Source organism: Polyodon spathula, chromosome 13 (genome assembly GCF_017654505.1).
Source record: "Polyodon spathula isolate WHYD16114869_AA chromosome 13, ASM1765450v1, whole genome shotgun sequence".
Taxonomy (NCBI): domain Eukaryota; kingdom Metazoa; phylum Chordata; class Actinopteri; order Acipenseriformes; family Polyodontidae; genus Polyodon; species Polyodon spathula.
In genome coordinates, this window is record NC_054546.1 from 23,687,753 (window position 1) to 23,706,202 (window position 18,450).

The window sequence follows — 18,450 nt, forward strand, 5'->3', positions numbered from 1 at the left end:
TATTAACAGGAGGGCCAAGAACACCACCATGCATGGAATGCCTTGAGAATGCAAAGCAAGTTCACATAAATACTGGTCATCCTCTGGTATCACATACATACAATACACAAGCAAACTCATCTTTGAAATATAAAGGATGAAGAGAAAGCCTTGTTATTGCGGAGAGAAGGAACGCACAGCACTGTTAATCTTTAGTAATCAATCTTTAGTGGTCAAAGGAGCAGAGACCATTTACTCCGTTGTCCCTCACTGGACTTTTTTTTTTTTTTTTATTTGCAGGATTATAAAAGGTGGTCAGCTAGAAAGTAAAACTTTCTGTGGGAAAAACTTCACTCTTCAGTTCTAAGACTATTCCTATGCCTCAGCCATGTCTGCCATGCTAAATGAATGGATAAGGCCATGCACACAAAGTGCCCATCCTTTTAGGGTGCTGTGTATTGTATTCTATTCATTGTTGATTTTATCATAAAACAAAAAAAATTATATATATATATATATATATATATATATATATATATATATATATATATATATATATATATATATATATATATATATATATATATATATATATATATATACACACACACACACATACACACACACACATAGTGCATTATTTATCCACAGAAAACAGCTATTTAAAAATCAGAAGTTTAAATTCAGCAAGGTTAAGTAAACCTCCCGTTCTTCTGCTTTGTGCACTATCACAGTGAAACAATTAAAAAAAAAAAAAAAAAAAAAAAAAAAAAAAGTACTTCTTACAAGAGCTTATCAAGTCAAATAACAGTACTACCACTAGAGTTGAAAGAAAACTTATTTGGGATTTTATTTGTCTTATTTGCAGCCTGCTCCGAAGATCTTTTTGCTAAAAAGTATATATCTTGGAAAACAGGTCAGTACAGTGCCTATAGAAAGTCTACACCTACTTTTTTCCCCTTTTGTTGTGTCAGTGCCTCAGAGTTTCATGCATTTAAATGAGGATTTTTTTCTTACCTACACACCAAACTCCACACTGTTAAGGGGAAAAAAGTTTTTATTGAGAAAAAAATTATATATTAAAAATACAAAACTGAAAGGTCATAATTGGATAAGTCTCCACCCCCCCTGAGTTAATACTTGGTGAAGCACCTTTTTCAGCAATTACAGCTATGAGTCTGTTGGGATAGGTCTCTACTAACTTTGTTCAAGCTCTGTCAAGTTCCTTGGGGAGCGTTGATGGAGAGCAATTTTTCAAGTCATGCACAATTTTTCGATTGGATTTAGGTTGGGGCTCTGACTGGACCACTCAAGGATATTTACCTTTTTGTTCCTTAGCCACTCCAATGTAGCTTAGACTGTGTGCTTTCAGTCGTTGTCATGCTGAAAGGTGAACTTTCGTCCCAGTTTCAGCTTTCTTGCAGAGGGCAGCAGGTTTTCCTCAAGGACTTCTCTGTACTGTGCTCCATTCGTAGTGCCGATGAGAAACATCCCCATAACACGATGTTGCCACCACCATGCTTCACAGTAGGGATGGTGTTCTTGGGTGATACGCTTTGTTGGGTTTGCGCCAAACATAACGTTTTGCATTTAGGCCAAAAAGTTATATTTTAGTTTCGTCAGACCACAAAACTTTTTGCCATATGGCTACATAATTTTTTTCTGCATACTTCAAAATGGGATTTCAAGGTGGGCTTTCTTGAGCAATGGCTTCCTTCTTGCCACCCTACCATACAGGCCAGATTTGTGGAGTGCTTAGGATATTGTTGTCACATGCACAATTTGACCAGTCTTGGCCATAAAACCCTGTAGCTCTTGCAAAGCTGCCATTGGCCTCTTGGTAGCCTCTCTGATCAGCCTCCTCCTTGCTTGGTCATCCAGTTTGGAGGGACGGCCTGATCTAGGCAGGGTCTTGGTGGTGCCATACACCTTCCACTTCTTAATAACCATCTTGACCGTGCTCCAAGGGATATTCAAGGCCTTTGATATTTTTTTTTATACCCGTTCTCTAATCTGTGCCTTTCAACGACTTTGTCCCTAAGTTCTTTTGAAAGCGCCTTGGTGCTCATGGTTGTATCCTTGCTTTGAAATGCACTACCCAGCAGAGGGAACCTACAGGAACTGCTCAATTTATCCTGAAATCATGTGAATCACTATAACTTAACACAGGTGGAGGTCACTTAACTTGGTGTGTAATTTTGAAGGCGACTGATTACACCTGAGCTAAATTAGGATTGCTATTACAAGGGGGGTGAACACTTATCCAACCAAGCTATTTCAGTTTTTATTTTTAATTTTCTACAAATTTCAAGAATATTTTTTTCACTTGGAAGTTGTGGGGTAGGATGTGTAGATAAATGAAAAAAAAAAAAAAAGATATATATATATATATATATATATATATATATATATAATATATATATATATATATATATATATATATACACATACACACAAATACACAGTGGCTTGCGAAAGTATTGACCTCCCCTTGGCATTTTTCCTATTTTGTTGCCTTACAACCTGGAATTAAAATGGATATTCTGTGGCTTGTATCATTTGATTTACACAACATGCTTACCACTATGAAGATGCAAAATATCTTTTATTGTGAAGCAAACAAGAAATAACACAAAAAAACAGAAAACTTGAGCGTGCATAAGTATTCACCCCCCCAAACTCAATACTTTGTAGAGCCACCTTTTGCAGCAATTACAGCTGCAAGTCTCTTGGGGTATGTATCTATAAGCTTGGCACATCTAGCCACTGGGATTTTTGCCCATTCTTCAAGGCAAAACTGCTCCAGCTCCTTCAAGTTGGATGGGTTCCACTGGTGTACAGCAATCTTTAAGTCATACCACAGATTCTCAATTGGATTGAGGTCTGGACTTTGACTAGGCCATTCCAAGATATTTAAATGTTTCCCTTTAAACCACTCGAGTGTTGCTTTAGCAGTATGCTTAGGGTCATTGTCCTGCTGGAAGGTGAACCTCCGTCCCAGTCTCAAATCTCTGGAAGACTGAAACAGGTTTCCCTCAAGAATTTCCCTGTATTTAGCGCCATCCATCATTCCTTCAATTCTGACCAGTTTCCCAGTCCCTGACGATGAAAAACATCCCAACAGCATGATGCTGCCACCACCATGCTTCACTGTGGGGATGGTGTTCTCGGGTTGATGAGAGGTGTTGGGTTTGCACCAGACATAGCATTTTCCTTGATGGCCAAAAAGCTCAATTTTAGTCTCATCTGACCAGAGTACCTTCTTCCATATGTTTGGGGAGTCTCCCACATGCCTGTTGGCGAACACCGAATGTTTGCTTATTTTTTTCTCTAAGCAATGGCTTTTTTCTGGCCACTCTTCCGTAAAGCTCAGCTCTTTGCAGCTCCTTCAGGGTTATCTTTGGTCTCTTTGTTGCCTCTCTGATTAATGCCCTCCTTGCCTGGTCCGTGAGTTTTGGTGGACGGCCCTCTCTTGCCAGGTTTGTTGTGGTGCCATATTCTTTCACTTTTTTTAATAATGGCTTTACTGGTGCTCCATGGGATGTTCAAAGTTTCGGATATTTATTTATAACCCAACCCTGATCTGTACTTCTCCACAACTTTGTCCCTGACCTGTTAGGAGAGCTCCTTGGTCTTCATGGTGCCGCTTGCTTGTTGGTGACCCTTGCTTAGTGGTGTTGCAGACTCTGGGGCCTTTCAGAACAGGTGTATATATACTGAGATCATGTGACAGATCATGTGACACTTAGATTGCACACAGGTGGACTTTATTTAACTAATTATGTGACTTTTGAAGGTAACTGGTTGCACCAGATCTTATTTAGAGGCTTAATAGCAAAGGGGGTGAATACATATGCACGCACCACTTTTCCATTATTTATTTTTTAGAATTTTTTTAAACAAGTTATTTTTTTTATTTCACTTCACCAATTTGGATTATTTTGTTTATGTCCTTCACATGAAATCCAAATAAAAATCTATTTTAATTCCAGGTTGTAAGGCAACAAAATAGGAAATACTACTTTCGCAAGCCAATTATATGTCGCAGCCATACTGTATGTTATATATTATATATATATATATATATATATATATATATATATATATATATATATATATATATATATATATATATATATATAGCTCTGGAAAAAATTAAGAGACCACTGCAAAATTTTCAGTTTCTCTGGTTTTACTATTTATAGGTATGTGTTTGGGTAAAATGAACATTTTTGTTTTATTCTATAAACTATTGACAACAATCCTCCGAAATTCCAAATAAAAATATTGTCATTGAGAGCATTTATTTGCAGAAAATGACAACTGGTCAAAATAACAAAAAAGATGCAGTGTTGTCAGACCTCGAATAATGCAAAGAAAATAAGTTCATATTCATTTTTAAACAACACAATACTAATGTTTTAACTTAGGAAGAGTTCAGAAATCAATATTTGGTGGAATAACCCTGATTTTCAATCACAGCTTTCATGCGTCTTGGCATGCTCTCCACCAGTCTTTCACATTGATGTTGGGTGACTATATGCCACTCCTGGCACAAAAATTCAAGCAGCTCAGCTTTGTTTGATGGCTTGTGACCACTTCCTCTTGATCACATTCCAGAGGTTTTCAACGGGGTTCAAGTCTGGAGATTGGGCTGGACATGACAGGGTCTTGATCTGGTGGTCCTCCATCCACACCTTGATTGACCTGGCTGTGTGGCATGGAGCATTGTCCTGCTGGAAAAAACAATCCTCAGAGTTGGGGAACATTGTCAGAGCAGAAGGAAGCAAGTTTTCTTCCAAGACAACCTTGTACTTGGCTTGATTCATGCGTCCTTTACAAAGACAAATCTGCCCGATTCCAGCCTTGCTGAAGCACCCCTAGATCATCACCGATCCTCCACCACATTTCACAGTGGGTGCGAGACACTGTGGCTTGTAGGCCTCTCCAGGTCTCCGTCTACCATTAGATGACCAGGTGTTGGGCAAAGCTGAAAATTGGACTCATCAGAGAAGATGACCTTACTCCAGTCCTCTACGGTCCAATCCTTATGGTCTTTTGCAAACCTCAGCCTGGCTCTTCTTTGCTTCTCATTGATGAAGGGCTTTTTTCTAGCTTTGCACGACTTCAGCCCTGCCCCTAGGAGCCTGTTTCGAACCGTCCTCGTCATACACTTCACCCCAGCTGCTGTTTGCCATTTTTTTTGTAGGTCACTTGATGTCATTCTACGGTTGCTGAGTGACATTCGATTGAGTTGGCGGTCATCCCGGTCAGCGGAGAGTCGTTTTCGCCCTCTGCCGGTCTGTAGCTTTGTTGTCCCCAATGCGTGCTACTTGACCTTGTTCTTATGAACCGCCACCTTTGAAATTTTAAGGATGGAAGCAACCTGACGCTCACTGTATACCTCTGCCAGTAAAGCCAGAATTGAACCCTTCTTTTCCTCACTCAAAAGTTTCCTTTTCAACTCTTTGGGCATGGTCAATAGTTATTTTTTGATTCCAATTACTTTATGAGGTACTACTAGCACTATTTTGCCATCCAGCTGGTCCTATTGCAAGAGGATAGTAATGACAACAAGAGTGGTTTTTATACTTTTCCTCGTTAAGTAAGATTTGGTTCAGGTGATCCCCTAATCAGCACCTCATTCAGTAGAATGAATTCAGTGGAATTCAACAGACACTGGAATGGAATGGCTGCCATACATGTAGAGATGCTGATTTAAGAAAAATTTGCAGTGGTCTCTTAATTTTTTCCAGAGCTGTGTATGTATGTATGTATGTATGTATGTATGTATATATATATATATATATATATATATATATATATATATATATATATATATATATATATATATATATATATGCATTTTAATTCCAGGCTAAAAGGCAACATAAGGAACATTTTGAAAGGGGGTGTAGACTTTCTATAGGCACTGTACATCTACAAAAGAGTTTTGCAACAGAGCAAAGTTTGCTTCGAAGGTTTAAAACCAGACAGTTTCTTATTGGTTTTTGAAAATTAAAACAACTTTCCACTCCATTTACAAAAAAAAAGGTCAATTTTATGAGAATATAACACGACACTGGATAAGTCACTGACAAGCCAAAGACTCTATGTGTCCACCACTACAATCTTAGGATTGCCATTACTCCTCTATTTGTTACTGATCAGTTTAACAAACAGGCTAATTTTCAAGAACTGTCCCTGGAGCAAACACTTAGTAAATCTGTCCCTTTATTGTTTATCACTGTGTTTACATGTCAGGAGTATTCTGAATAACCTGCTTGGCTAAACACTTACTAATCTGAATCTTTCGTACATGTGTTATCTGGCTACACTCGTAAAGGTATGCTCTTCTTCTCAACTAATTGACCCTTTATAGAATGGAATCAGAAAACTGTGTGAACTGCGCTCACTTTCTGTACTTGTGTAAGAGCACTCATTTTCTGGCTGATGGCTACAGCACACATCAGAAGAGACTAATACAGCTAATAACTTTCTGAAGGATAATATTTTAAATGTAAAGAGTCAATCATTAATATTATTAGATAACCAGAGAAGGCTGCAGATAAGATATAAATCTGCATTTTTTTTTTTTTTTTTTTAAGATGTCCCCTCCCCATTATAGCTTGACAACAATTGCACTGCAAAACAAGGCTTATAACTTTGAATAAAACCATGAGAAACATGTAGATGTCAGCCATACTGGCTCCTGGAAAACAAAAAGCAAACCCAGCCCCATGCGCTCTCCCCAAAAGTCATGCAGTGTCTTACAAAGATAGCAGAAGAGGCTGAATGCAGGTCTAACAATTTTTTTTTTTTTAGTTTTTAGTTACAAAACTTCTTGTGTATTAAAACAAATACCCTCTCTAATTGATTGATGTTTTTAGAATGTTCCACACATTTAAGTTCCTTTTTGTTGAGGCTACATGAAGAAATCTGTGGAAAACAGGCAAATGTGCAGTTTTAAATAAAAAAATAAATAAATAAAAAAAACCCAGAAACAGACGTCACAGACATACTACAAAGTGGGGAATATTGATGAAGTGTAATACAAAGCAAACAGGATTGAAAGCAGCAGGTTAAACAGAGAGCAGACAGGGATTGTGTTGCTTTAACCTTCTAGAATCTCCTAAGCAAATTAAACATGCTCCAATTCCGCCAGGGGAATCAATCTAGAATGAACGCAACATTCAAAGTTTATGATAAGTAGTTTCTTATTACAACTATAGTATTTATACGTTAACAATTTTGTAGATTTCTTCCATTACATTTTATTTGTAGTTATGGACAGTCCTGGTCCAAATAGACACACCTGCAAAAGAACCCCATAAAAGCGATTCCCTGGCTGGTAACATTTAACATTGTGTGCTTTTTTTTTTTTTTTTTTTACATTGACCTGATGAAGTGCTTTGCTAAGATAAAACTGAAATCAAATCATCAATAGTAAATGTAGTGGTTAGAGTGGAAGCGTCCCAAAAAGAACAGAAAGGAAAAAGTAAACAAAACATCATTTAGCAATTCACTTTTTTTTTTTCCCCTTTACAATGACAGTACAAATTTTTTTTATTTTTCCACCCTCGTGGTAGTCAGTAGAAAGACTAAGAGCCACTTAGGCAGATCTGTATTATCCCTCAGGTATTTCGTTATAAAATGAACTGCTAGTAGTTTCTGGTGCAAGTTCTAAAAAAGGGTAACAGTTTTCAAAAAGTGGGCCACCACTACAATACCATGTACTGCATATTAGACAACTGATGGTAAAATGGTCTAGGACAGTGGTTCCCAACCTTTTTCAATGTAGGGACCACCTTGTTGTTTGGATTTCTCCCACTGACCACTTGTGTAAGTACATGTAGAAAGTAATGTATTTATATAATGTACTCATATTCCTGGGCTTGAACTATTTCAGTGGAAAAAGATAAAGTACAACAGGGAGAACTATTATCTCTAACACAAAACAGTAACCAAACAACTACCGTTTTTAACATTTTTTTTATAACAAAAAAACATTTTTTTATTTTATGTTTTAACCAAAGCTATCAGCTAAGACAGAGCACCAGTAGCCAACTTAGGGAGTTCGATCGCAGGGAAGGTGCATCAGAGCCGCCGGCTTGACACGGGGCACAAGGCTGCTGAGGGACTAATGAAACAATCATGGCTCAGTGTACAAACGTGAAGTAAATTTTACTAAAACACATGAAAACAATTGCAATAAGTGTTACAGCACAAGCGAAAAGTCAGATATAACACTTTGTGTCGCTATCTGTTCATAGATCTCTCTCTCTCCAGGCGATGAAAGGAAAAATGATGTCGATACTTGTGTCAGTGGTCGTTTACGCCCTTGGGAGCGGGCACGACTTTGTCACAAGCAATACATGCAGCTCTGATATATCTATTCAGGTTAGACGGTATTAAAGGATAAATACCCATGAGGTAATGGTTACATTTCTTACTTGACAGGGAACTGGTTTTAATGTTTTATTATTTAATTTAGTAATTCCAACTGAGTTAGGAATTTTCAATGCAGTACGCTACTTTTATGCGGAGCGAAAAGGCTGGGAAGACAGACGTTTAGTTTTTTTCCCTGAACAGTGAACGCAAGCAGTAAAATGAGAAGAAAGTAGAAAGATATGCATTTGAATGCTAGATGTAAATATTTATTTATTATTATTTTATTTTTTGGCTACAAAAAAGAAGTCTAATTTTGACAAGACAAATGTGTCTTCATAACGTGTAAGTTAATTAGAATTTGTTTCACTTTAGAACTCTATTTCAGTTAAAAGGCGATGCTTGGTATTGCATCAAAGGCAGCTGTAATGTAGGCCTACAGGGTGACTAGAAAGTAAGTTACTTTCTAATCACCCTGTATCAGTGGATCTAGAACAATTTTTATAGTGGCGGTGCGGAAAGCCATTCAACAAAACTGTAATCGCTGCATATGATGGAAGCCATGCATTCACTTGCTATGTTAAAAATGTGAAGAAAAAAACAGCTGTTTATTTATTTTAAAAAATATGTAACCACAGTCCTTGTTACAATGTTTACAACATGCTTACCATAAAACATTTAGAGCAAACTAATCGAAAAGTAGCGTATACCGTTATGACCCATTTAAATACTGCATGTTCTAAACATTTACTTGCAAAAACAGGTTGAACAGTTCTATTTTATTTACAGCAGTCGTTGAAGACAAGGACGGTCATTTGTGTACCGGTGTCATGCTGAGATTTCGCGCATCTAGAATGCCACTGTCGGTTTTTAGTATTTCTCCACAAAGCAGCACCCCCAGTTAACAGCATTTGTGACAAGCTAATTTTAACAGGTGGTGCCGCTGAAGTCACAAAAAAAATCTGACATTCTTTTTGGGGACACTTTCAATCGGCGTTCTACTGTACACACTTGTTTATAATGCATTAATCAAGTCTCCCAAGACTGCCACCGTGTGATTTATAAAGTATCCAGCCCACTGTTGTAACAGTCAGTTTGTCTTATTGTTTGTGTTCCAAAGGAATGTAAAACGTCGTAGTACACTGCACACACCCAGCTCATGAGATTCACAAAACTAGCAGGAATTATCATTGCAGCTGCAGATGCACAGAGCCCCGGTACTTCAAGCTGTCGCACCCCCAGCACCCCTTGTTCCCGTGACCCTGTAGATTATTTTATAAACACACCAGGAATAAAAGAAAACAGATAAAATGGGAAAAATGCAGACTTCATACATTTCTTATTATATATCACGTGGTTGTTGCATTTTAATAACACAGTGTGTGAGCGTGTAGAAATGTGGTTTTGCAAGAACTGCAAAAATGGATTCTGGTAGTTATTTGCAGACCACCTGGAGTTTACTCACGGACCACAGGTTGGGAAACACTGGTCTAGGAAGTGTATGGAGACGACTGCTGCTGTTTTAAACTATTCCTGTAGTGCAGGCAGACATAATTTAACAACATTGTGAAGCAGGAGGGGTCAGGAGAGCAGCTGAGGATGGGCTGCAAGCAGAGGCTGACACTGTGTGAAAGGGATTTGAAGATTTAGTAGAATAAATAAAATACTTAATTCACTCTTACCTTCTTCATATTGGTTCCAACAAAGCTTTTGGCTTCCTCTTTGAACTGTGGCAACCTATTAAAAAAAAAAGTAATTTGAACATACACAGGTGAACTGAATGGCATTTACACAACGGTAGGCAATTAAACGTTACATATCATAATTTACTGACAGAATGGCATGCATTTTTTCACAACTTTTAGGAGGATTTCTGTGTTAAATACAGGTAGTGTGTTTTAACTGAGGTGGTCAGCATACTCGGGTTAAAGTACTCAATATTGTATATAATGATGATGTTTTTGATAGGGCAGCACACTACAGCTGCATGCTATACAAGAATAGGCACACATGACTGCTCAGTAAAGTATGTTGCACAGGAAAGTCATCATATTGAAATTGCACGTTGCACAGGGAGGGTACTCATCAATTGAAATTGCATGTTGCACAGGGTACTCATCATATTGAAATATATAAGGGAATCTAAGGATCTTTTGGAAAGGTCCTTTTAAATAAAATACAGAAGGCAAAGACGCAATGTGATGAAAAATCTGGGCTCCACTTGCAGAACAGACAATAGTCTATGTTACTCAACTCAGTACCACTCAGAGTTCATTATAAGTACATACAAGTTTGTACCTTCCATGTAATGTTAGAAATGAAGAGCACACTTAAATGATCGATACACACTAATACATTCTTGTTTTTGGCAACATTCCTCACCAAAGAATACAAAAATAAATAAAAAAAAAAAACTCCCAGAGTTTTTGGGTGTGATATTCAACAAGCTTGTATCAGATGATCTGTATGCTAAACAGATTTAACATCCCTAATCCCATCACGGTCAATTTAATCCAACATTTTACCCCTTGAGCAGAGTCCATATTAATTCCCCATATTAGCTGCTGCCAAAAGCTCCTACTGTCCAATTTATCAGCATTCTGACAGCGGGACGCAGGCCACCAAACAATGACAGCTACAATGTGCGACTGGTAAATCACTAAATGAGCGTGCCCCTGTAACCACCCACGTTTCTATTGTTATCCAGGGATCCTCTCAACAATGTGACAGTGGTGCTGACAATAAGGCTAAGCCCTGTGTTCTTAAAAAGAGCACCACTGGTATGCTGGAGGGTCACAATGGACACACCATGGCCATAACAGACCCTATCGTCCTTTGAGATGGAGCTCAGATAACAATAGCACTGGAGTGCACAAAGACCAAGCAGGCTTGAATAATCCTTTTTAAAGCTTTCCCTGATTAGCATCTCAACACCTTATCAACATGTAATAAAAGGGGTCCAATAATTGATCCACAAAAAATGGCACGTAATTATTTATGATAATAGGCAGCCAAAGCAATCCACCTACCGCACTGCACTGTGAGGATCTTTCTTTTATCAATATTTAGGTTTTACTCTGCTCACCTAAGAATTAATGACCTACCATCATGTCCAATAAACATTTTTGAAAGTCTGGTGTAACAGGAAGGTCCTGTTCTCTTCTGAGATTATCTACAATCGCTTAATTGAATGAGAACCAACAGCCTGGATGCTAATTAAAACTTTTCCTGTTATTAAAGTTGCAGAATGTGCCTGCCTTCCCTAAGCCTCTAGTTTACACTCTCTAAACAGGTTAGTGCAGGCTTGTCGTACCTCGAGAAAAGCAGCTGTACCATGTCTACCAGAGTGTGCTCTGCAGATTTCCTCAATAAGTCTGGGGAGAGAAAAAACAAATAGCACCGGTGTCATTATAGCACATGGTATTATCAAGAGAGGCTCTTGCTGGTGGACCTCCCTCCGAGCTCTGTTTACAGAGGATTAGGCTGCATTTATTAAACCGCTCGAAATTAAAGGGGGCAGGCAGTAGAAGCAGGAGTACATGCTAATAGCAACAGGGAGGAAGCTGAATCTCAGGAAGAAAGCCACTGAACAGGAATGTGATTCAGTGGTAACCAATTTTCTAAAAACTAGTATCTCTTGTTAGCAATAGAGAAATAACTACAGGTCCCCTTTTTTGTGTTAACAATCTTTTAGTTATTTGTTGCTTGTGGGAAAAGTAAACATTTCCAATACAAACTTATTTAAATGAAAATTGCTGCTTCTTTCCTAATCACTCCCTGTGCTATCAATTTTGGTTTTTTGTTCTAACAGCAACTGGACTTCCACCACTGCTGTGACCAACACCACAGCAAATTAACAGGTATCAGGAAGCAACTGTCTAACTGTTTGATCTTTACCGGTGTACTTGGAGTATGTGTACATTCTGAAGTAATGAATTAAACATATTTAAGTAATTGGGACCCATAATAATAAGAAGGAACATCATTTTAAAAGCCTTGGTTATCACTTGAAGGTGTGGGAAGGAAGCAGATGCTTTGCATCATTGGACTCTAACAGATATCAGTTCAGCCACTTGAATGCGGCTTTGAGAAGCAATCCATTTTTAGATGTCAAGGTGTGGGTGAGACTGGGCATTGGTTGTGTGTCTGGGTCCACTGTGAGATAAGCAAAGATCTCTTAGGCATGATGGGGGTAGTATTTATTAATTATTTTCATTTTAAAAAATATGCTAAACTGAGTGTTAACGGTAGAAAAGAAAAAAAGAAACTTACCACTGAGCCTCATTTCAAAACATATCCGGAAGCAGGACTGCATAATCTCACAGACAGATTCATTGGTGAGGTGGGCTCCCACAGGAGTGAGGAGCAGGGTTCTCAATACCTGTCACAATATAAGTACAAGGCATTGAGACTCACAAGGGCAAGGTAAAGGCTCAGACAATATTCCTGGCAGAGAACATGGTAGTTTACTTGGCAGAAGACTGCTGTAAAAACTGACAAGCATGTGCCATCTGGATCCAAGGAGGTTCCATTTCTGTAGTTCTGTTCATAACACAATTTGGTCCTACACAAATAGGCATGAAGCTGATTGGTTATTTACTTAAGCAGCCTATCAGTGATAGTAATAACCATATTTAATCCTGGTAGCTTATACATGTAGGACCTTAAGAACTCATATTGCTTTCTTTTACTTAAACACAGTTGCAATGATATGCAACAGTTACATTTAATGTGGAAATGTATGTGGACTAGCTTACATTTACAGGCAAGATAGTACAACTAATGCACCCATTGGTTTAGTTTTACTGTTTTTAAAACTGATTTTTTTTTTTTTTTATTTAATGCAGAAATACAGGCTTTAACCCTCTGTTACACTTCTTCCTTTATACAGGGCAATCAGTGAAGTATCCAGACCAGGAAAGACCAATTAAAATCTCTTTTTCATTGACAAAGGTGATATATCATACAAAAAAACACAAACAAGTTAAACAAATTACATAGGTAATTTAGGATCATCATCCAAAACAAAAACATGCCTCTGCATAGATATCCATTTTTTTTGGTTTAAACTCCTTTAAAAGATATACAACTCTGAGTTTTAGTTAATCTCTAAGTCTATTCCAAGACAACACAGCAAGAAAACTGAATCCCAAATTCCATCCAAACTTTGGAAACTGAAACTAACAGTAGAACAACCTAACATTTAAGTCTATATGTACCAATAGAGGTTTTTAACAATTATTTAAGGTAATTTGGGACTTCGCCAAGAAGTACAAACAATCATGTACTAGTGTTTGCGAAGACAAAGTCGTCAGACCAGCCTGGCCATATAAAAATCACAACGATGAACAGAATAACCCAGGTTGGTTAGAAATGTCAAAGCACAATGGTACAAAAGATCCAGTTTTATTATGACTGTAGAAGTAGATACTGTAATTATATTGTAATTCACAGGGCGGAGCTATGGCCCCTGATATCGTTTATTGACAGAGTTAGCAAACATTTACACATGGAGAGAGGGGTTCCGCCTCTTCAAGGTCCAACATTTACTTGATCGATAGACACGATAAACAGGAGGGGGGCCACCGTCTTTGAGGTGACCCGACATACGAGAGGGGCACCGTCTCTGCGGTAACCCGATATACCAAGAGGCTCGCAAACCGGAAAGAAAAACATGAATTGGTGTTGTTAACACAAAAGAGGTTCCGGCTCTTCCTGACCCAACATATACAGTAGGGGGGTTCCGTCACTGAAGAGACCCAACAAACAGGAGGGGGGCCACCGTCTTTGAGGTGACCCGACATACCAAGAGGGGCACCGTCTCTGAGGTTACCCAACATACGAAGAGGCTCGCGAACCAGAAAGAAAACATAAAGTTAGTGTTTGTTAAAACATATAATGCGTGGTGTTCCGCCTCTTCAAAGCCCAACATAATAGAAGGGGGTTCCGTCGCTGAGGAGACCCGACAAACAGGAGAGGGGCCACCGTTTTTGAGGAGACCCGTCAAACACGAGGGATGCCACCGCTTGGGGACCCTCACATAGAGGCATCAGACCTGAAAGAAGAATCCCAACAGAAACATACATGCAGATGGAAGGGTTTGGCCGGGGGTCCCCTCTGACTCATGGAGAACCATCCTCTGTGAGGTAAATGAAGCGGAGCTTAACAAAGGGTTGGAGAAAGTGGAATCACTAACCCCCCAAAAGATGGACCCCCGGCTCCCCGCTGACGCAACGTGAAGAAAAAAAGAGAGAACCGCCAATGCATAAGAAAGAAGAAAAGAGAAAACATTTAGACGAAAGAAAACACACTTAACGTGACAAATGGGTTAGTAGACTGTACCCTAATGACTATTTGAAGACCCTCTGCACAGTGGAAAGAAAAAAAAAACCCTTTCTTTTAATTTTATTTCTTAGGGGGAAATCTTTGGTGGCTCAGGCAGAAAGGTCGTCCTCACTTTGAACATACTAGCAATGGACTGATGTGCAGAGGATATTTCAGATGATGAAGAACGAATATAAGTTTCAACTGCTGATGAAGTCCAGCGCCCCATATTTTTAATTAAATGCTGGTTAATGTTGGCTTTTGCAGCTGAAGTAGCTGCCCCTATTCTAAATAAATGAGGAGTGTAGAATTGTGAAGGAAGACCTGCTCTGGACACCACGATGGAAAGGTGTGTTGAAAACCAATGCCTTGATACAATGGACTGGCTTGAATTGATAAACAAAGGGTCGGAGGATGAAATGGCCTTGCGTTCTGCAATGTACTTCAACATGGAAGTGAAGGGACACAGAGGAGAGTTGATCTTAGAAAGCTGAATACATTGCCCTTGCCGCAGTTGATCTGTTTTTGAAATGCGAAGAAATAAGATGAAATGATAATCTGGGATGAGCTTGAGGTCACTGCAGCGGATACTGAGGGTAGGAAAGCTGGCAATAGAAGGAACTGTATATTCAGAACATCTCAAAAACCCGAAAAATGCAGGTAGAGCAGGTAGTAGCCCAATTGATGATGTGATGATCTGCTGCCAATATTGCTGCTGCTTTTGCAGAGAATGCTTTATGATACTCAAAAAACATAGTCCCTTTGTATCTGACAGACAGCTCCACGATGTAGTATTTGTATGAGTCCAATTCAGCTCTGCGGTCAGGATATACCGAGTATAACACATCTCTGAATATGGAGAAAGCAAGGACAAATTCCCCTAATGTAAGATTTTTAAGCAGTCTGGGATCTCTGGATTTTAGAGTTACTGCCAAATCTCCGCAATCCACTACTCTATGGGCCATAAATTCCGAAGTCGTCATTAATAGTGAAACGAGATTAATGTCCTTACCTTCGAGAATGTTACGTCTGATTTGTGGAGATTTAGTGTGACGTCTAGCTGCAGTTGGAGAGGAGGATCTGTATGCATTACCGAGGTTGTATATTGGAGGATCTGCTTCGCTGGCTGAAATTAGGGCTGGACCGGAAGAAGCTGTAGGCGGGGCTGCAGTATTTGATGCTGGAATTAATGACAGCGCTGTAGATTGTTTTCCCTGTTCCATATTAGACACCCTTTTATCTAGATCCAACAGTTGAGAACTGACCGAAGATAGAGTATCGGCAAAAGGCTGCATAAATGATTTTATCTCATTAAATATTTGTGAATGTTGGATTTCAATGGCTGGCTGCTGGTTAGCGGTGCTAGTGGTGGGGGTGATTTGATCCGGAACAGACTGCCTGCTGTCTGTTTTAGGATGCTGAATGGCTGGGCGCGGCTGATTGTTTTTTCGGAGGAAAGACTGGTTCTGCTGAGACTGAATTGCAATAGAGAATAAAAAGAGACTCTCTATCACTCCCTGCTGGAATCACATTACCATTTTTAAGGAGGGTTTTTATTAATTTATTTATGGGCCAGTCCTTCCAAAACAATCGATCCGGAGGGGCGTCCTGAGGCCAAAGTCGCTTGGATCGGCGCTGATTCCATGTTTGAGTGGCAGGAACGGTAGGCAACATTTGAACTGGAACCTGGACGAGAGCCTGATCAGCTGTAACTGAAATACCAGAAGGGCAGAAAAACGGAGACTGGATGGACCCTGGATTGAAGCTGGAAGAGAATGATCTGGTAATGATAGAAAATCCTGGGAAGCTGTAAGTATTCCATTATTGAGGTATACGAAAGTTGATGGGTCTTGAAATCGCTTAGGTTTATGCCAAAATGAAAAAAACACAAAACAGCTAGGTAGAGGTGACTAATGTTTAAATAAGGAAGATTTAATTGATGACAGGAGATGATAGGTTGTTGGTGCCTAGCTCCACCCCTTGAACCCCACCTATAGGTTAACATTTATTTATTTCTTTGTAAAATCAAGTCTGCCAATTCCTGTGTAAATCATGGGCTATCGTTACCTTTAATTTTGTGTCTTTTCATAGTTTATCAACAACAACGAAGAAAGTCTGTTGAACAGAAGGCCAAGAGTTTTTGACTACCATATAAAGGCCATTCAGAAATGCTTTTTTTTCTGCAAAGCGCTCAGAATCCTGTTTAAAAACAAATCAGGGTGCAGATGTAATTATTTTTCTATTTCTAATACAAGATACAGCACAGTGGTCACTAATATCATGTGGAAGGATATTTATGTGGGGTGTTGTAATAGAATTTGTAGGTGATTGTGGCAGGGCAGAAGAGAGCCCTGTGTGTAATTAGTAGGACAGGGCAAAGCCCTGCTTGTAAAAATATGTATTGTTTGGTTTGTGTGTTGGTGGTGGTTGGCAGGGATGGGGTTAATTCCTATCCCTGCCAAAAACATGCGAGAATGTGGCTGGAGCCTTTATTGAATACACATGGGATATAAGCAGAGAAAAATCCTTTGTTTGTTGTGGGTGTTTGGGAGGAGAAAAAATGAGAGAGAGAGAGAGAGAAGTTTCTTTCTTTAACCTTTTTACTTTGGCTCAGTGAGCTGTGCTTTTTGTATATCCCTTTAATTTATTTTTATTATTTAAATAAAAACGCGAACTAGCGATTTCAACCTGCAAGTAGCTGTCTGCGTCAACTTTCTGATCTGGGTACATCACCAATCTAGCCAACCTGTCACAGTGATTTAAAATGTAATCTTGTAGCACTGTTAATCGGTTGAGTTAAATCTAATGATTCACAAAGTTCTTTAAACCTGGCCCGATTCTGAAGATCCTAATTTAAATCTTCTATTATTGATAACTCAGTTTTATTTAATTGAATTCCAACATTACAGAGAAGTTATACTATCCTTACTCTTATGTTGAATCTCTAGCACAGTTATTTATAATAATAAAGCGCGCAGGCAGGTGGTTAAACTGGGCACTCAGACTTAATGGTTTTAATTATGCAGCATGTACTTAAAGCACTACATTTAGGAGAAACTAATCATGTTTTAAATAAAAGCTCTGCAGAGAAGGCTGCTTTAATCCCAGAGTAAAAACACACCACTCGGCCAGATACATTTACATGAAACAAAATACACGCCCAAGAGGTCTGATTGCACCGCAGCGGCTGATCTTATCAGTACTTTGCTAATTATTTTCTCTGGCTGTATCCTGTACTTTTCCCCTTGACCAATCAGTTGGCATTACCTGCAAGATTTTCATGAGGACAACCTCATCACTGGCTGGGTCTGTCCCCACAAAACGAGCATGTGTGACAGCATCAGCCATGCTCTCAATCCCCTCTGCTGCGCCATCATGACTGGAGTCTGAAAAATAAACACATACATGAACATATATCCCGCTTAGTGACAATCTCTACCATCCCAACACAAAGCCATTAGGCAAGATTCAATTGCAACATATTGCACAGTTGTTTAACCAAGCATTGGTCCTGTCATTTTAATATCATCTCTCCTAATGTGCCAATGGTGAGGTATGTATCAGTGTGCAAAAAATGTCATAATAACAATGTTTTACAAATAAATCTCGTCTTGGACGTTGTTTATACACTTCGTGAACCCGGCTGGCTCAACCGAAAAGTGAACTTAAACTTTAGCGGCTTACACTTTATGCTGTCTGCTGTAGTACACTTCTAATTGCAGTACAGTACTATACGATTACGAAACTATTCAAAATTCC

The 18,450-nt window shown here is 38.9% G+C and overlaps 1 protein-coding gene across 5 annotated transcripts in view; it reads right to left on the reverse strand.

Moving 5' to 3' along the window:
* gbf1 (golgi brefeldin A resistant guanine nucleotide exchange factor 1) overlaps positions 1–18,450 on the reverse strand; it is a 219,916-nt gene that overhangs the window by 97,572 nt on the left and 103,894 nt on the right. For all 5 annotated transcript variants that reach the window (XM_041269438.1, XM_041269440.1, XM_041269439.1 and 2 more), the window contains 4 exons: positions 17,959–18,077; positions 12,640–12,748; positions 11,681–11,741; positions 10,050–10,104 (listed from right to left, as the gene is read on the reverse strand). In XM_041269438.1, coding sequence (XP_041125372.1) covers positions 10,050–10,104; positions 11,681–11,741; positions 12,640–12,748; positions 17,959–18,077 — 344 coding nt within the window. The remainder of the gene's footprint in view (positions 1–10,049; positions 10,105–11,680; positions 11,742–12,639; positions 12,749–17,958; positions 18,078–18,450) is intronic.